We start from the raw sequence: 20,799 nt of genomic DNA on the forward strand, positions 1-20,799 counted from the left end.
TTTTTAATCACACATGACGACCTCTTGTCAGAATGATATGGTTTAAGATGTATATGTAATGGTTTTGTTTTTCTTCAGAGAAAGCTATTGAATTAAGGCTTGCAAAAATAGATCATACTGCAGTCCATCCCCACTTGCTAGATATGAAGATTGGACAAGGAAAATATGAACCTGGATTCTTCCCCAAACTTCAGTCTGATGTTCTTTCTACGGGGCCAGCAAGCAATAAGTGAGTAAACTATGTTTGGAAGAGCTTCTGCTTAACAAATTGTACAATTTGGGGGCCATTCAGCTTTTGAATTGGGAGTTGGTTGTGATAACTATGAGATGTAGTATACTGGTGACAGTTGAGACTTGGATGTAATGGTGACAGTCATGAACATATGATGAACTTACAGATGATATACTAACCATTCTAGAGTTAAGTTTTGAAACTACATACTAGATCAGGGAACAAAAGTGAGAAGTGAGAAATTAAGCATCCATTTTTTTTCTTGTAATCTCCACTTCCACAAATAAACTTTGACTATCATGGTCAGTTTTCAAATATTAATAACAAAAATATGTTGAGTGGGGTTTGACCTAGTATAGGTTTCTGGTTAAACTGTATGTTGTACTATTTTGACCCTATCTCCTTATTAGCTGCAGTTCAGAATGGATATATATATTCCCTATTTCAGTCTGTGAGCTAGAATACATTTTTAAAATGTCGATTATAATTTTCTAGATGGACCAAACGAAATGCACCTGCACAGTGGAGGCGGAAAGACAGGCAGAAGCAGCACACAGAGCACCTTCGTCTTGACAATGATCAGAGAGAGGTGAAAACTGTTGAGCACAATTTCCAATCTAATGCCTTTATTTTCTACAGAATAATGACGTAGGTTATCAGACTGTATGTATAAGATGCTTTTCCCAACCCCATGAAAAAGCATAGTCCTGTTCTTCATCTGATATAAATGGTAACCTCTTCTAAAAATAAAGCTCTTCGCCAGGGGTTGTCTGTCTTTGGGGGCCTTTGGGCACATTTGAAATAGGAGAAACTATTGTAGATCTCTCTCTCTCTCTCTCTCTCTCTCTCTCTCTCTCTCTCTCTCTCTCTCTCTCTCTCTCACACACACACACACACACACACACACACACAGAAACACTGCAAGCATGGCTACATATATTTGCTGTCCTTCCCACCAGCAGTTAGGCTTTCAAAAATGTGTTTGCTTTTTTTCAAGCTAGTTGGGAGGTGGTGTGAACTTCCTGGAGAATGCAGCTGCAGTCTACAGGAAGGTTACTCTCCACAGCAATGAGACTTAGAGAAGTTGATGGTCCCTTCCCCAGCTCTAATTCCCCCAAATTGCCCTCCTGACATAGTTGACCTTGAAACACAGCCTCATATTGGTTGCAATAGAAGGCTTCTTGCAAGCATAATTTCATCAGAGAAGGGGTGGAGCAATGGGATCTTGTGGGTGCCAAGAAGGCCTCTCTGGTCCATGTACACCCATGGGCATTACATTGGCAAGCCTTGTTTTGTGCCAAATGCAATTGTGCTCCGCAGCCTCAGACATCGTGGACTTATACCCTTTAAGGTTCCCTAAACCTTCCATGAACTGCCAACTCCATTTCTGCAGGACCGTCTGGTGATGGTTGCATAACCCCAGCTTTCTCATCTCAGTCCATAGGATGGGTCTTTATCTTGCAAAATCTGCCTGGAAGAAGAAGAAGTGTCTCACAAATTTACCTCTTTCCTTCCCACATTTCTGTATTGGCAAGTGTAAATTTACACTGTCACATCAATTTACACCCTCACCTGCCCTATGTGAGGGTTGGATTGCACACTCCTTACCCCTTCCTGATTAGTGATGTTCCGCTGAACTACCAATTCACACCCATGACACAGAGTAAAGGTGGGCTGGACATCTTCTTGACATCTATGAGGACCCATGTTGTTTGCATGTATGTTTTGGGGAAACAGCCTTACAGTGTGGTTATATTGTTTGTTTTTTGTTGTGGTTTGTACCCTGTTTGCTTTCTTTCTCATGCCTTCCCTCTAGCCTTGATAATGACTTCTCCACTAGACTTTCTGAGGTTTGGTTGTCATCTTCTGATACCCAAAGGGTAATCTCCCACTTTGCCTAATTACTTGATTTGTATTACACCAAGGATGCAGAGGAATCCTGTAAACTTTTCGTATAGAGCCAAAAGTATCAATATGCCATTGATGTCAATGGGGGGGGCAGTTATATAATCACTGAAAAACAGTCTTCTGCTACCCCAAATATGTAAAAACTGAGTTCTAAGCTTCTGTCATTTTTTTTTTAATTGTCTTATGTGTTGATGCATGCATTTTATTCTTTTCTCTGTTGAGATCTGTTATTTATAAATTGCATTACATCATTATTCTTTCTCACTTTGGAAAGACATAAATTGTCTTAAGCAGCCTCTGTCCTGTTTTTGCATGTGTGCTCTCATTATTTCATGTCTGCTTACCATGCTTTCATCTAACATGAGCTATATGATTTTTGGTTTGTTTTTTGTTTCTTGTTTTGCTGTCCTTCCTGTTTTGCCAGCAGCTGGATTTTCCTTTGCCAGACCTTCAGTTGCAATTTTGTTTAGACTTGGACCAGCATGATTGGCCTTTCAGGCACTCTTTTAAATCTGTTTCAGAACTATACCTGGTATGTTGTGTTTATGTAGGTACATTGTGTGTGTGTGTGTGTGTGTGTGTGTGTGTGTGTCTTGTTATATATAATATGAAAACATGGTGTTTGGTTATGGTACTGAACAAAAATACATAGTTAAGTATGTATTTCAGAGTCCAAAGAGAATTTCTCTTGCAGTGGCTGAAAAGTTCAGCCCAAAAGCATTTTATTTGATATAAACCTGGGATCATCATATTATTATGCTATTACAAATATATTGGATAGTGTAATCAGTGCAATGGTTCTCTATTCATGCAATAAAATGCTTCAGGTTTTTTCCTGAACAATAACAATAGCCAATTATTGATCTCCAGTACAATAAAATAAAAAGCATTAACCCTTTGAGAACACAATATGCCATTATTTTTAAAGATATTTCTTTGACAAAAGAGCAAAACATATACTTCCACATATAAGTGCTTTAAGTGTTTTAAAAGTTGTGCATTTCTATATATGTATGTTCCTCTTTGTTTATAGAAGTATATCCAAGAAGCTCGGAATCTTGGCAGCACTATTCGGCAGCCCAAATTGTCTAACCTTTCGCCATCAGTAATTGCCCAGACCAACTGGAAATTTGTTGAAGGTTTGCTGAAGGAATGTCGAAATAAGGTATTGTGCTGGTCTTTATTGAGGCAGCCTTTGTTAGTACTATGGAGCTAGGTAGTAGACTGTGTCCTAATCTTATTGTGCCTTGATGATATTTTATATTGAGATGGAAGACTCCTCTATTTACTTCAGTGGAGGGAGGGATTTCATGTATAGAAAGGGATGTGCCTCAAAATTGCTCCCTCTTGTGTAAAGTATGGGGAAGTCCCCTTGTACAGGAATTTTGTGGATAGTCAAGTTTAAACATAAGTTTAATCATAAAAAAGAGTACAGTTCAGATAATGTACTCTTTCCTCCATATTGTGGTCATGGTTTCTTCTTTTTTGGTCTCAGAGCCACAACTGATGCAATTCTTCTTAAGGCTGTTTTATGGTGCCCATAAATGTTGCGATTTTCTGTACATGATTGTACATGCAGGGACTTGGACTAGGTGACCCTTGGGGTTCCGTCCAACTCTACAGTTCTATGTAGGAACAGGGAGAAACGTCTAACCTTGGTTTTCTGGTACTTGTATCTGTCTGATGTAGGTTTCTGCTGTATCCACATATCAGTATTAAATGTTTTGCCTGTATCCATAACTATGTGAAGTTTTGAAGCAGATCTTACCTTAAAGAATTCTGTTGATTTAGCAGTGCCCAAGGGTTAGCCTCAAGTAATCTGCTATTAGTCAGCTAGAGGAAGATGGATTGAACAGTGTGTGTGAAATCATGCCTATATTTCAGCTGAGCCCATCTATTAGCTAAGCCCATCTTTCAAGACTGATAAATTGGAATTGTCAAATGATAGCAACAGTGGGTATAAGAAGTAAAGTCTGCAGTGTGAGATGATTAAGGATAAACCTTAGAGACAAATAATATATCTGTAAGAAAAGACAGAGACACAGCACTCTCTCTGCTTTAAAGTTGTTACCTGAGAAAGATGAGATGCTTTTATTGATAGTGGCAAAGACCTGTCTAAAAATGAGCTGAAACTGTATCATATTCTGTTACTGTCACAATTGCTCTATAGCTCTAGCATTTTATACCATCTTACAAGAACAGCTGTAAAGTCTTTTATCAATTGTTTAATTTTTCCTGGGGCATTTGGAGGAAAATGTGTTGCTGTGTCAGATTGTCAACCAAGGTCCTATTGTTAAAGTTGTCTGCTGTAGCACACAATGTAAATTAATTTACTGAAATGGAAAGGCACATTCCTTAAGCCTAGAAGAAAAACTGCTTCTGTGATGATTTATAAAGAGATTTGCTGCTGTAATGATGAGATTGTTGATAACTATTGAATATTTCTAAAACATAATCTTAATAGGTGAGGAACCTTAAAGTGGTCCCCTTTCTCCCTGTTTCATCATTTATCCTTTTTTGAGGGCACCATTTCAGGTGAATCCTGAAACAGAGAGGTAGGGTGTGACACAGTGATGTTTGCTGTTTCGGGGAGATGAAAAAGGGCTTAAAATTGTGACATTTTAGAGGCTGCTGGTTGTGCTGGCAACTTTGGTAGCAGAGGCAGAACTATCCCTACTACAGTGACCACTTCCTCTTCTCCACAAAGTGGGGAGGGGAGCTTCTTTGGTCCACCCCTATAGAAATTATGGAATGCTATATAGGGAGAGGAAAAGGACAGAGGATGCCTTTTATTTTTCCTTTGAAATCACCCTGTTGGTTTCCTATGATGGATTAATGTATAAATTTCAACCATGGAGACAATTTGAACAAGCAGCCAGTAGTCATCCAGCCCAATGAGACAGGAGATTTCCAGTGGTTGCTTCTTGCCACAGCACAGCCAATCTGACAACAGATATCCCTCTGAAGAAAAGAGAGCAAAGAAAACATCTTAAACTACAGAGCAGGAAGCATTGGACTGGCAGTTTCTCCCATATTAACATATCTGTATCACAGTTTTGTTCTAGCACATGCATGTTGTGAGCTCCCTAGTATCACATAACAATGCATGCTAGGAAAAGGGCAGTTATTTTTGGTTGGAGGCAGGTAAATAATTTTTTGTGAACATAGATAATTTCTACAGAGTGGAGAATCCCCAAACAGCATCATCATGAGTGCAGTTTCCTAATAATTCATAAACATACCACAACTTTTTTTCTCTTTGAACCTGAAGTTACCGGTACTTTACACAAGCAGACATGCACAAATGTGCAAAGTATAACCTTTGTTAATTAGAAATTCTAGATTGTATGTAGACATGTCCTCCCAGAATTATTCCAGTTTAATCTATGATTTTCTACCCAAGGGTTAGGTGGGGTGCAGGAATCCTGAGATCTTTAATTGTATTTTCCTAATTCAAAGATGAGAAATATGGGGCACTCGCAGTAATTTTCATCCACAGAGGTAATGTGTTTAGGATTATCAACTTTCCATGGGGGGGAAAAATTCCAACAAGTATAGTTGCAGAGTAGTTTTTGCAGGACAATGGCAACATACGTTCTACAGATTAGAAATAAGTCATATAATGCTTGAACTCAGAGGAGGATACAGAGTGCCTATAGTATGCGCAGAACACACGTTTGTTTTCCAAGCAGGGATGTTTCCAAATGCCTTTTCTGGCTGTAACCATCTGTGCTACACCCCATGACATGCCAGTGGGGCCCATGATGCTCATGTATGGATATGGGGGGAACAAGGGCTTCAGCAGGAAGGGGGTGGGCGGGAAAGCCCTGTTCAGCAAGTATAATTCTCTGTTCACATTTCTTTTTGATCTTCTAGACCATTGTGTTTTGAATCTCCGGTTTTCTTATTATCTGATTTCTGACATAAATAATATTGCAGAACAGGTGTTGTGGATTTGCACACACAGGCAAACCATAGACTTAAATTCACTTGCTGTCAGCAACTTTTCCATTGTGCTGAACAAGTTTGCCATGTCTGATTTCTATAGAAAAACAAGGCAGAAAAGGGAACAATGCTGGCAGTATGTCACAACAGATAATCATTGCCAGTTAAAACAACACATTTTATAATTAAAATCACCGTATTTTACTCAGCTAACACGTTGCTCACATTATGTGAAGGCTATTTAATATTCTGGTGGTTTCATCTGACAAATAGTAACTGTCCATTTCTCTTTCTGTCTCAAAAGACAAAGAGAATGCTAGTGGAAAAAATGGGCCGTGAAGCAGTTGAACTTGGTCATGGTGAGGTGAACATTACAGGTGTAGAAGAGAATACATTAATAGCTAGTCTCTGTGATCTCTTGGAAAGGATATGGAGCCATGGTCTGCAGGTGAAGCAGGTAAGAATTGAAATTACCACTCTACAATTTTTCAAATATTTACTTACCTTTTAAAAATGTGACATCTTTTTGTATTGTTTTCAGATATAAAGAATGAGTTGTGCTGATACATGCTTGAATTTTTTTGAATGAGATTTAAATATTTTATTTAAATTAGAATTTGCATTTTAGGTAGAGCTGCTTAATTTAATACTAAGGGTTGGATCCAGCAGAGGATCTTCTCAATGGAGGAGGTAGAGATAATTTTGACAGATTCCTCTTTCAGTACTCATGGTTGCCTCCTACACTTCTGAATGCTTCCCCAATACCCCAAGGAAAGTTTTTGGGGGGGTTGCTGGGGAAAGGAGAAACTCAAAAAATTACCTCTTCCCCAATCCATCAATAGGACAGAGAACACATTTTCTGTGAGCAAAGCTATGCTCACGGGATTTCTGGATCCAGTGCAAGAAGTCCTGACTCTTATTTTCCCTTGTTTTTTTTAACCTTTACTTTGAGCTTTTAACTAGAAAATGATGAAGTAAGGCACAAAGTCTCATTCCTTTAAAGAGAAACTGCACTGATGGATTTCCTGTATGAAATTGCCGTTACTTATACATAAGTTCAAAGGAGAACAAAAAAATTGAATTTTGGTTATCTAAGGAGCTTTGGTGGCCTTTATATCTTGATTTGTAGATTAGAACTTCCTGGTTTTTTTGTTGCTAACTTAGGTAGAGCTACCTTTGCCCAAATCCACTTCTAGACTGTAACAGTTTCTGTGTGTGCAGGTATATGCTGTCTGACTCTTACCTTCCCTCTTATATACTACATAGGATAGAAGCTGTACTACTTTCATCCTAGAAGATAGAGCATCAGTATACTCTGCTACAACTCAGATTTGGGCCTTTCAGACCAGCAAGCGGCCAACCCTACATAAGGTTAATTCTTTGAATTGATTGAAGATGTTGGCAAACAGTGCTGAACGGTCTGTTGTGGTAGAGTATTTAGGAATCTGATGGAAGAAGTGCAGTATATCCAAGCACTTCTGAAATAAAAGTGTAAAAAAAGAATCACAATTCCTCCCTGTAAAACCAGTTTTGGTTTTCAACCACAGAAGCCTGTTTCTGTAAATTTGTTGTTTGAGAAATCATCAGTAGAAGATTATACCCCCAGCTCCCTCCATACTACACCCAGCTTTTGCCCCCCCCCCTTGCTGCTGGATCGTCTTAGCCCTGCCTAGCTACCAATTTGCTCTTCCATTTGTGATTGCGGCCTCATATTTATCAACCCAGTTAATGTTGCAAGATGTATGATACTGCTTACCTGTCAGCTTTGAGAGTATTTTTCCTTCTTTGTTGTCATCTCTTGTACGCATGCCATTCTTCTCCCTTGACTTTGTCCATATCTCAGCATGCAGTTCAAGGAGATGAATTGTTACCTTTCATGTGAGCTTTTCATTCATAATTCCACACAATGTGATTTTCATTTACTATAAGCTCACTTGGGCTTTTGTGCTCTTTACGTGATCTGTTCCAGCACTGGAGCCAGCATATATGTTGTTCATCATGTAAGTGTAATATTGAGAGAGATGTTTACAATGATGTCTTTATTTACGCATTAAATCTCTTTTGTATTGTCTGCCTGCCTTATTGTTTACAGGGCCATCAGTACCATAAGTCCTAAACCAGAATTTAAAAGGGTCTTCTAATCCAGTCTCCAACTGCAAGGCAGGATCATTTACTCTCTAGCTTTTCACAAATCAGGCAGTGAAATCCAGGCCACAATGGGCCACAGGCAGGGGGTAGGTGTATTGCAGAAAGTGCATGCTGATTTTCTTGAGTCATATGAAGTTAAGCCAGGGGTAAAGAAAAATAAGTGGTCAAAAATCCAAACATCTTGAGGGGAAAAAATCTTTCTTGGCTCCAGTTTGATGGATAAGAATGAGAAAAATCTATTCATTGCATATTCTTGTCCTGATACCTGTATGAGTGAGCCACCAGAGCAGAAATGCCAATACAGTTTACATTAATCTGATTGAGCCTATTCAGTTTCTTTATTCCTATTTTAGAATATACCAGTTAAATGAACATTGTTTTAATTAATAATGTGAGAATAATTTCAATATTTACTATAAATCAAATGATATTTGTTAGAAATAATGAACTTGAATAATTATTTACTTCAACATTCCTTAGTAGCCTATGCATTTTTCTGTGTGTCTCCAATAATGTTCACCTATAACAATTAAAAACTACATTCTGATTCCTGACCATACATTAGTGAATTTTTAGCTGTCAGTATTTATACTCATACACTTCTTGCCCTAAGTAACTTTTCTTAGTAATATGTTACCCTCCCTGATAAATGATCAGTTGTAAAAGGCACTTCACATTTTGCAAACACTCAAGAAATCCTTGGACTAAATAGCTTGAAGTCAACAACAGTAATTATAATAAATTTTGTTATAAATCTCTGGCCATTTCTGCTGTGTTGTTATTAAATCAGGTGTATTTATAAGATGCGCTGGCTTCCATGTTAGCCTTTCTTTAACTTCTCAGCAAATTCTTTATAGTGAGTCTGGGATGTGACCATCTTTTTTAATTCTGATATCATCAGTGTTACCCAGATCTTCCTTGGCTCATGGTATATCTCACCTAAACAAAATAAAGAAGGGAAAGTTTAATGAGCACTGATTCCTTCCCTCCCAGCAGCTCTCCACCTTCTCTGGTTGCTGCTTCCTCAACTCTCTGTTTTGGTCTTGGTAACCTTAAATAACAGCAACTCTATCCAACACTAGGAATGAAGTTCAATGGCAGCTGGGTGAGAATTACTTAGATTGAGAAAGGCATTTTTTAATTCTCCTGCTATATGTACAATAATCAGTAATACGATACTAATTCCCATGTTTGCTTGAAATATAGCAATGTTTGTTATGGGAGATAATGAATTTTAATAATTATATATTTAATGTAACTTTTTTCTGTGTCTAAATATCAATGCAAATCTTTTTGCATGTTAAATACATTTTTGGTGTTAGTTATAAAATGGAATATGCAAATACTTTAATCCACTCTTCAAGACTTAACACATGCACACTTATCTGGGAGTAAGCCGTACTGGAAACACTGGCGGTTACCGGTGAATAAACATGCTGAAGACTAGACTGCAGTTGTATAACATTCATGATCTGCACTCATCCAGTATGGTTATAAGCAGCTATAAACTTGAATTAGTTTAGTTTTTGTACAGTCTACCTTTTATCTAATTTGTACAAGTATATAATTTTACTGGAATGCCAAGTCAGAAGTTTAACATCTGAAGGATCCTATTTGAATATTTGAGGTCATATGTATCAACCACTATTCATTAATTTTCTCAATATTATCTGCTATAACAATCTTTAGCATTCATCAGTCAATTTATAGATGCTCTTTAGTGTCTCACATTTTTTATAGATGCTTGTTAGTGTCTCACATTTTTTATACTCCAGAATAATGCTATATCCTAAATTTATTTAGCTAATGTATAGTAGTATTTGTTTTATGTTTTGCTTTTTGACCAGCATTCTCAAAATAACTCTTAAAATTTATTAAATACATTGAGATATTAAAAACCATATACCGGTACTTAATACAAGCCTAACAGAGAGTCATCTGATACTGACTTTACCTGTCTCCATCTTTCCCTTTGTTCTTCCCATCCCATGTTAATTATAAAAGGTCTTGGAGTAGGAAGGGAGAGCTCAGTTGGAGCAGAAAGCAAACCTGGTTTTTGTCTTTACCTGATTCCCTCCTTCACCTTTAATGCTTCAAAGATACAGCCTACACAGGTTTTATTTCTGTACAATAAGTTGTTTAATTCATTTGCATCATATTTTATGAGTGCTTTGTTACCACTCACATCTGGTGAGAAGTACTGGCTTTCTGGCAGATCCTTGTGTGTGTATGATAGAACATGTTAATTTTGACATTTATGACAGTGTCAGATTTAATTAATGGATCCCACTGGTGGAAACTCATGCGAGTTCAACTAGCACAACAGGATTTCCCACCCTCTCCTCCCCCTGTGTCTCCCACTCCTATATTGGCTTCAAGGGGTCAGGAGAACCCCCATAACAGTACACGGGGGGGGGGGGTGAAGGGAGATTGTTTCACCAGGCAAGCAGAAACTGACAAAGTGATCTCCTTAGGGCTGAATTCCTTCTAAGGTAAACTGATTTTGGTTACATGGTGGTGATCTCCATGGAGGAAATAACGTATGTGTGGAGTTGCACTTATTCTTATGCTTCTTTTCATTTATCTATAGCTTACCCACGTTTTATATTTGGTGGTTATTAGCCCTATGTGAACTAGTCCTTTAGGGTATTCTCTTCCACATGCCTTGCAAACTATGTTGCAGTCATAATAGGTTATAGCTTGTTTCTCTTTGAAATAATGAGTTCTCTCTTACAGATATAATCACCCTGCTGCTATTAACCTGAACACTTAGTCTGGAATGCTGGGGAAGGGTGACAGGAGCCAAATTGGGTCCTATTACAACAAATGAGTGAATGGGTTTCATTATGTCCTATTATGCTAGGTAGATATCAGCTTTCAGATAGTATTTTTGATGATCTTTAGATTGCTCTGGACAAACCCACGTGCTGGTTGGTCTTTGTGCCACTCAGGAATTAAATTTGTAACAATCATGAGAGACTAGGCCACCCAGTTCTTGCTTAGGAGTCATTTTAGTAGCTGCTACCACTTTTTTTACATCCAGTTATGCAAGGATTTCTGAAAGGTTGTCCAGAATTCTGTTGTTCTGGGCGATAGAAATAGCCAGGACACTGGTACCTAATGTGTTAAGATTGGACTCAGCATCTGGCAGCCCAAGCCACGATCTGGAAGACAACTTCTCTACAAGAAGGATGCTTTAAAGCAGGACAGAAGGGTTTGCGGAGCATGCATGGGTTGCCGTGCGTTGTTTACAAGGGAGAGTAGCTGGCTGATGAGGAACAGCTCCATGATTTGGTTCAAGGTCAAGAATCAAATTTTGGAACCTGGCGACAGCATAGATGAAGTGCAGACTTTCCTTTCTATATCTGAGGCCAGTGGGGATCCATTGAATCTGCAGCTAGGAAATGGTGCCCCAGTTTTATCAGGGTTTCATAAAGAATGAGAAGCTTAGCTGTAGTAAGATCATGCACATGTGTTACCTCTGTATTGTACTGTACAGTATTTTATTATATCCAAATTCAAGTGTCTTGGCAAGACTTTGAGATTTGACCAGAGCTTTGGACAAACCAGGAGCAAACAAATTCTGTTAAAACAAAACAGCCCGTTCAGGAAAACAGAAGATAAATTCAGGAATATAGAAAATAAACATAAAATGGGACTTTAATTAGAAGTCTGTCCTAGAATAAATGTAGTGGCATTCGGTAGGATTGCATGCGGGTACCTGTGAACGTATATTGGGAATAAGTCCCATTAAATCTAGTGGGCCTTATTCCCAAGTTTGAGTAGTCATAGGGCTGTAGCCTTGGATTTATAAAGAATAACCCAAATATCCAGAGTAAATTAAGTCTGTCAAAAACAGCATAGTAAAATCTGCCCAGCTCGGCAGAGACTAGCAGTAGAATTTAAGTTGGTCTGTCAACATTACCATGTCCCTTATTGAGGGATGGGTTTCCTTTTGATTATGATCTGACGGGAATGGGGAACCTATAGCTCTCCAGCTGTTGCTGGACTACAACTTGCATAAATCTCTGACTATAGGCCATTCTGGCCGGGGCTGATAGGACAAGTGGAGGACACCCACCTGTGTGTCATAAGAACACAACACTAGTATTGCCACACACGTTGGTGATAGCTTATTAAATTTCTCTTTATCAAAGGCAGGTTACAGTAAAGTTGAGAACCTTTTCAACAAAGGCTAGGTTAATCTGGATAACATATCAGTTTTGCATGCCTTTGAATACTGCATTTTATATTTATATTGCTTTCTCAGACTTCTTGTGATATGAAATGACTGGGTAGTGGAGTACACAATAGAGGCTCAGCTATGAGAATATGTGGTCGGAATGGAAGTAGTTGATGTGTATAGCTTGCTTTAGGCTGATTGGCAGTTTAATGGAATCATTTAGTGAATATAGGAAAAGGTTGGTGTGTAGATTTGTTTTAGAGATTTTGTCTTGGTACAGTAGTATCTGATGATTTAATATGGAACATTTTTGAAATAAAACTAAAGATATGAATAATGCTCAAAATTAGTAATTTATGCTGCATTTGACAATCTTTCTTTTAAATCTTAGGGGAAATCTGCTTTGTGGTCACATTTGCTACATTACCAAGAAAATAGACAGCGAAAACCTACATCCGGAAGCTTCAGTACCTCAGGTATTGTTAGTTTGTATGAAGGTTATGAACAGTGTTCTCCATTTTGAGAAAGAAAAAGTCACAAAAGAGTGATTGCACCAAACACAGATTTATTAAGTTATATTTATTTATTAACTTCAACAATGTATATGATTATTTCACACCAAGTGTTGCACAATAAGAATACAAAAAAGATACAAATGAGATAAAATCAGTTAAACTTAACCATAAAATAGGAAAAATGCCTGCTGAAATAAAAAGGTATTCACTAAGTGCCAGAAGCTAACAGAGAACAGGTTTGTTCGATCGTGACTGGGAGGGAGCTGCACAGAGTTAGGTCCACAGCACACAAGCTGTATGTCTGACTCATGGGGATAACTAATAGTGACTCCTCTGAGGACGTCCTTGATTGGGCAGAAGAACAAGCAATCAGGTGGTCTTTAAGGTGGGCATATGAACAGTCAGTACAAGCTATGTGCTGGTGGAAGTCTGTCCCCAGGAACAGCTGCAGCATTTTGCTCCAGGTGAGCTTCTGGACCTGGCTCCTGGGTAACCACACATAGAATGCACTGCAATAACTGAGTCTTGAGATTAGCAGTGCAGGCATAACTTTGTCTAGGCTATCCCTGTCCAAGAATGTCCATAGCTTTAGCTGGTAAAAGGCATTCCTAGCCACTGAGACTGCCTGAGCTTACAGCAACAAATATGTATCCAGGAGCACCCCCAACTATGAACATGCTCTTTCTGAAGGAGTACACAAGCTGAAGCCAAGTCACCTGATCACAATACATTTCATCCATCAGGGTGACGTAAGTGTGATTCAGTCTCAAAGCCTGCCACGACCTTCCCTATAGTGAGAATATTTGGAACTGGGTCCAGGGCTATATTTTTTAAGAGTGGCCATAGGTGGCAGTGATCGCTCCCTCATGCAAATACACATTAACTATCATCTGGATCCAAGATGGGCAGGGGTCATATCTAGAAGCATATCTAGCAGTGTTTCCCAACCTTGTGCCTCCAGCTGTTTTTGAACTACAATTCCCATCATCCCTGACCACTGGTCTTGCTAGCTAGGGATGATGGGAGTTGTAGGCCAAAAACATCTGGAGGCACAAGCTTGGGAAACACTGATCTAGAGCTCCAGAGATTCTTCCTCCACAGTGGGAGTCAGCAACCTCCAGACTATCCAAAAGAGCCCTGTGGGCTGGATGCTAGGTTCTTGTGAATGTTTGCAGTAAGCCCAAATATTCATTTGCTGACTAAGTGCATTGCTAAAATGGAAAGCATTTACCAATGTAAATACAAATCAATATTTGTACTAATACAAAATTTTATCTTTAATGTAGGAATACTACTTGATTCAGAAAGAAGGAAGTCGGATGCCAGCCCAGCAATGTCTCCCTTAAGAGTATCTCTCATCCAAGACATGAGGTTGGTTTTAAAAAACAACAAAAACACAAAGCTTTCATGAAAGGTTTATCAATATTTTAAGTACAGCTGACTTTAAAATAGCTCCTGTTACCTTTTTTAGTTAGCCTCTTTTTCCTGATTTGAGATGGACAGTGCAATCCTAAGAATGGTTACTGAGAAGCAGGTCCCATTGTGTTCAGTGGGTTTTACTTCCTAGTAAGCAAGTTGAGGATTGCAGTTCTAGTTCTTCTCTTCCAAAGTTCTCCTTAAGTGATTAAAAGTCAGTGTCTGTTTTTCTTTTTACAGTGAAATGACTTCTTGTAAATTAAACTCACTCTGTGGAGAAAAGGCCTAATTCAAAATTGTGTGAAGCTGTAGGAATTGGATAGGTTAAGTTTATTTTATCATAAGCATTTATAGGCAAGTCTATTCCATTGGATGCATGGAATGAACTTAAAAGGGTAGTTTATTATTATATTTGTTAAATTTCTGCCCTGTCCTCTGTCCCAAAGGAGCCAGGGCTGGTGTGTCTGCATGTATGTGTGTACTGTGGAAGAAAAACCCAGTTAACAAGTTGAGCTTGAAAGTTAAAAAGTAGCATCCAACCAACTAACTAACTTGTTCCATCAACACAGAGATTTCCACTTGCACAGTAGAACTTCCTCCCCATCTCTGTGTGCACACCCCAAAGCTGCTCCACAGACTTTGGAGAATACCCAGACCAGATTTAGGGGGCGCAGGAGGGGGAAAGTTCTGCTGAGCAAGCAGAAATCTTTCCACTGATGGAATGAGTTAGTTGAGTGCCTGTCCATTTCATGCATTTTAAGTAGACTTTAGCATATGTAGTACATTAATATGGCAACTACTCTCAAGTGGCAAGTATTAAGATTGTCTTATTTTACCTTTTGTAATTAAGCGGTATATAAAATAGCTTAAATATATGAATAAGCACAGAATGTAAAAAAAAAAGAGTGCTTTATCTTTTGTAGCAGTTAGATTCAGTAGGTATATATGCTGAGCAGGAAGAAGTGAATGGTTTCAGAACAAACTAATAATCTAGTGAGCATTTGTTGTATGATAGAGAAATATAGACGGGTACACTTTTTATGTCATATGACATTGCTGTTGTAGTCATTGCTGATAAATATTTTATTACAGGGAGGGATAACCAAGACATGGGGGCTACCAGAAGGCTCTCTATCCAGCCCCCAGGTCTCTGTCTGGCCATCCCTGTCTCTCCAGTCCACCCCCCCCCCCACTGACTTTGCTTCATACCTTCCTTGTCCGGGAGGAATTTACAAAGCTAGCAGCTTTTTAATAACGTTTTCTCTTCTGGAAACAATGATTAATGCTGAGGCCTAGAAGTCAAACATTTCATGAATATGATTACCAATTTGCCGTGTGTATATCTAACAAGTCACTCAGCCTTTCTGAATACAACATTCTCGCATAGAGTTCCTAGCCATTAATGAAAACAAAGCAAATTCTCATTATTTTTAATTATTATCCTCGATATCAACTGTGCTAAAGATAGATAGTAAGATCACCTAGGTATATCTTGTGTTTTTTGAGGGAGAGGGATGTTCATCCTGCACAATTTTATATTCCTTTCACTGGTTCGTAAAACCTCTTTAAATCCTACTTCAATATTTACTTGCACTTACGGTTATTTCTGCTACTTTAGTTGCTTCTTGATGTCATCTTAGGGCCAAACTAAAGAGGGCAGCAGTATTTATTCATGGGTTTGCTCCATAAAGGAGTGTGTGGAGCAATCAGTCTTTCTTTTTCTTCGACATGCAGTGGAGCACATGGGTGTGGGGAACTAAACCCTGCCCTCTCTCCCACTTTTCCTCACTGAGTTTCATTGCTTCATTCAATTTTTCTTGCAGCTCAGTTCTGCTACCTAGGCTCATGAGAAGATTGTTTGAAGCAATGGAATGCAATGATGTAAGAGATAGGCAGGGGCAGTGCCAAGTTCTCTTTACCCACTAGCTTAATTTGAATAAAATCTAAACACTCTGACTTTATAGGTGAATGGGGCAGACTTGTAAAAAAATTACTAGACTGTAATGTCTATTACAGTGGTAGCCAGTGTATGCCTGCTAGATATGGTTGGACTATAATTCCTATCAATCCTGGCCGGCATAGCTAATAATCAAGGATAATGGGAGTTGTAGTTCAGCAATACCTGGAAGGCTTTCTGTTGGTTCGCCTGGGGTACTGTGCAATGCATTCCTGTCAGCTTCTTTTCTAACTCAGTAAAAAGTAGGACAGCACAATAACCTGATTTTCCTTCTCAGGCATATCCAGAATATAAGTGAGATCAAAACTGATGTTGGTAAGGCTCGAGCTTGGGTTCGGCTCTCTATGGAAAAGAAATTACTTTCCCGCCACCTGAAACACCTTCTTTCTGATCATGAACTCACAAAGTAAGTTGAGTCCAGCTTGAGGTTAACGGAGATCTGTTGGTTTGTGGTAGTTGTTTTTTAAATAGACTTGCCATAGCCTTTAGCAGAGAAAATAGATAACACAGTATATGATTTTATCAGGTACTGATAAAGCTGCTTGAGAAACAGAATAATCTTGAAAAAGGATAGGCTTGGAACAAAGAGGGCATGCATAAGTTTGCATTCAGAAAATTTGGGTTCATTCCCTTTGCTACATATTTTGTATAGTGATGGCCAGAAAGTCCAAAATAAACTAGATGAAGACATCTCCAAAACAGTATTTCTTTCAGCTATCTTAAACTGGAAGACTGTTGGTTTCAACTTTGAAAAATATAAAAAATATAAAAATATAACTCTTATGAAAAATGACTATAATGGGATAATCCTGATGTGAGCTAGAGGCAGGGTAGGATCTAAACACATTATAGCCAAGGAATTCCCTTAGCATCTGTTCTGGTACTATAGGAATTAATTTTCTGTTCTTTACATTTTTCTCACTTCTTAATTACACCAGCACATTGTTCAAGGCAATGAATGGGGGTAAATATAACTAGAAAATTAAGGTAACAAACAATGCTTGTGCATGGTAGTTTGCATTCCATAAAAACTCTGATGACCGAATAAGATTGCATTCCTGTATTCACTTACCTGGGACTAATTTCCACTGAACTTAATAGGGCTTATTCCTGAGTACACACAAAGGATTGTGCTGTAAATTGTGTACAATTATTTTATATATTTGGATACTCTGATTTTCTTCCTAAACTCAACTTTTCCAATAACATTAAATCTTTTGATGAGGACTGTGGTGAAGGAAAGTAGGAAAAGGGAATGGAAAGAGCAGGAAATTGTGAATAAGAATAGGTGAGCAAATGGGGAAAGGATGGAAGAAGGTGTAGCCGAAGGGGAGAATACTCATCGGTATAAGGCACTATATTTCCTGTGGCCTTTCCTTCTGCTTCCCCTGGTTTTTGAGCCTTCATCAGCTTTGCTTCCAAACTATTAAAATTATAGGGGGCTAAAATCATTATAATTTTAAAAAGAAAATTTAAATTATTTTTTTGTACAGCAAAGGTGTGGGGAATAGTACAGTGGTACCTTGGTCTATGAAGAGCCCTGTTAATGAACACTTCGGACAATGAACTCCGCAAAACCGGAAGTAGGTGTTCCAGTTAGTGAACTTTGCCCTGGAAGACAAATGGAAGCTGGGAGGCTTCATTAGGGAAAGCACACACTTTGGTTTAAGAACGCTTCGGTCTAAGAACGGACCTAAGTTCGTAAACCGAGATACCACTGTATTCCTAATTGAAACGTTGTCTGTAAGGTGGGTGCAAGCCTACATGAAACATCTGTGGAGTAAGGTAGTTAGAAGTCAAAACTTTAGTGGTTACATGATACACATATTGATTGGTTCATTGTAAATGCCAGCAACCCTCTGTCTGGGAAGTCTTATTATAGTAATATATAATTTTGTTTTCTTTGTCAGAAAACTCTACAAGCGCTATGCATTCCTCCGCTGTGATGATGAAAAAGAGCAATTTCTGTATCACCTCCTGTCATTCAACGCTGTTGATTACTTTTGTTTTACCAATGTTTTTACAACTATCTGTAAGTATAGCTTTTAATTGTTGTGTTACTTTTCAAAGGGTTTAAAGCATGTTTGACACATGCATATAGCCTCATTTATTTTATAACAGCGTACAGATATCTCATGCTGGGAGTCTACCAATACCCCTTTCATGAGATGATATAATTTGTAACTCTGCAAAGTGTAAAATCCATGGTTGGTTGTTTTTTTAGTGTGTGAACTTACTATAATTTTGTCCGCAGGAAATATATTTCAAACAAATTTCTGTTTTATAACACAGCATGATTCTGTGTGGTAAATTAGCAGTGAGACCTCATCGATACATTCTAGTATTTTTGATTAGCATATTGCAATGCATTTGAAATCTTCCCTACCTCCAACACTGCCAATTTGGTATGCTTCCTTATAAGTTCTCTGCATTATCCTTCTCCTACCTGCCTTTTTATGTTCATCTTCATACTCAGCATGAGTATGATAAGTTTCCTGTGCTCTCTTCTGAGCTCTCCTTGTGAGAGATCCATCATTAGTTCTCAGTTCTCTTTTGAAAGACATGCTGCTTTTGGAGCCATAGTTGGACCTGTTTTAACATCACTAGACTCCATTGGTACACTTCTGTCTGTCTGTCCAAAATAAGCTTTCAGTGATTTTTCTTTCACTCCCTGGGAGTCTGAGATCAAGCCTAGCGGATGATATTTCTGCCTAAGAATATAGTATAATGGGTATTTGTTATTCTGCTTCAATTGTATTTGCATTTGTTCTTGGACAACTTGTTTCAGTCAAATTGTTTTTTTGTTCTGTTTTACAGTGATTCCATACCATATATTGATCATTCCTAGCAAAAAACTTGGTGGCTCAATGTTCACAGCCAACCCATGGATCTGCATTTCAGGAGAACTGGGTGAAACAGGAGTCCTGCACATTCCAAGGAATACACTGGAGATGACATTTGAGGTATGGCCCTACCTAAAGATAAAAGTCAAAAGAAGTCAAAAATCAGAAGATTGCTGGGGACTTTTTCTATTATTTTACTATTATTATTAATTAAATAAATATGCATATCGCCCTTCATCTGAAGATCACAGGGCAGTTCACAACCTAAAATATATGTGCACCTGTATAATACAAATTGCATGTATCTTCCTTTTTGGAATCCTTCTATGAGAGCCCAGCGAACCTATAGAAAATTATGATCAAAATATGTTAGCTGGAGAGGGGCGTGTAAAGCTATCTCTATAGACTTTCTATTGTGTTATTTTAAAAGTTCCCTTACCATTTGGTTTGTAAACTTGCTTTTTTCTCTAAAATGTGGCATTGTGTTTAGTCATTGCTAAGTTTGAATATTATTGCTCTGTTCATTAGACTATAGTCATTGTGATGTTTTATTTCTGTTTTGATTCAGCAGATTTCCCCCCACCCCTTTTCTAATTTTCAGTGTCAGAACCTGGGAAAGCTTACCACAGTACAAATAGGACATGATAATTCTGGACTGTATGCAAAGTGGCTTGTGGAATATGTCATGGTGAGAAATGAAGTAACGGGTCACACTTACAAGTAAGCAGCATTTCAGCTTTTTTATGGATTGCCTGAAAGGATGTATTGAAAATGTTGTATCATAACTGCATCAACTTCCTTTGTAAAATCAGCCTGTTGCTGCTCAAAATACTTAAGTCTGATAGGTATTCCTTTTCTTGCCCTGTGGGACCAAATCAGTTACTGATACATATTCTAATGTCGCACAAGACTTGTTTCTCATAAAGCTCATCTGTAAATAAAAATATACACTGTTTTACAGAGTATGATTTGATGCCTCTTCTTGTTTATATCCACTATAAGCTTATGTTCACTGAAATTGGAATTAAGCTGAATTATCTATTGACTTGTATGACTTAGAGTGCTTTCTTGTCCATTTAAACACACAAATTTATATACGGTACTGTCAATGTACAATAGATATTTATTTGTATACACTAGTAAAGCTATGAAAACACACACACACACACACACACACACACACATATACAGAGTACAGTGTGAGTGCCTGGAGGCAGTTGGAGGATGGATAGCGGCTAACAGATTGAGGTTGAATCCTGACAAGACAGAAGTACTGTTTTGGGGGGACAGGGGGAGGGCGGGTGTGGGGGACTCCCTGGTCCTGAATGGGGCAACTGTGCCCTTGAAGGAGCAGGTGCACAGCCTGGGAGTCATTTTGGACTCACAGCTGTCCATGGAGACGCAGGTTAATTCTGTGTCCAGGGCGGTTGTCTACCAGCTCCATCTGGTACGCAGGCTGAGACCCTATCTGCCTGTGGACTGTCTCACCAGAGTAATGCATGCTCTAGTTATCTCCCGCTTGGACTACTGCAATGCGCTCTACATGGGGCTACCTTTGATGGTGACCTAGAAACTGTAATTAATCCAGAATGCGGCAGCTAGGCTGGTGACTGGGAGTGGCCGCTGGGACCATATAACACCGGACCTGAGAG

General features: G+C 38.5%; 1 protein-coding gene across 6 annotated transcripts in view; it reads left to right on the plus strand.

Annotated features, from left to right (window-relative positions):
* Window positions 1–20,799, plus strand: part of DENND5A (DENN domain containing 5A) — a 57,972-nt gene that overhangs the window by 28,156 nt on the left and 9,017 nt on the right. For 2 of the 6 annotated variants that reach the window (XM_081918093.1, XM_081918094.1), the window contains 12 exons: window positions 79–229; window positions 728–821; window positions 2,568–2,672; window positions 3,174–3,305; window positions 6,390–6,542; window positions 7,352–7,456; window positions 12,808–12,892; window positions 14,218–14,302; window positions 16,582–16,710; window positions 18,215–18,336; window positions 19,122–19,267; window positions 19,749–19,867. In XM_081918093.1, the coding sequence (XP_081774219.1) occupies window positions 79–229; window positions 728–821; window positions 2,568–2,672; window positions 3,174–3,305; window positions 6,390–6,542; window positions 7,352–7,456; window positions 12,808–12,892; window positions 14,218–14,302; window positions 16,582–16,710; window positions 18,215–18,336; window positions 19,122–19,267; window positions 19,749–19,867 (1,426 nt within the window). The remainder of the gene's footprint in view (window positions 1–78; window positions 230–727; window positions 822–2,567; window positions 2,673–3,173; window positions 3,306–6,389; window positions 6,543–7,351; window positions 7,457–12,807; window positions 12,893–14,217; window positions 14,303–16,581; window positions 16,711–18,214; window positions 18,337–19,121; window positions 19,268–19,748; window positions 19,868–20,799) is intronic. The other 4 variants (XM_081918097.1, XM_081918098.1, XM_081918096.1 and 1 more) reach the window with 3 other exon arrangements.

The sequence above is a fragment of the Podarcis melisellensis genome (assembly GCF_964234715.1).
Source record: "Podarcis melisellensis genome assembly, chromosome: 1".
Classification (NCBI taxonomy): domain Eukaryota; kingdom Metazoa; phylum Chordata; class Lepidosauria; order Squamata; family Lacertidae; genus Podarcis; species Podarcis melisellensis.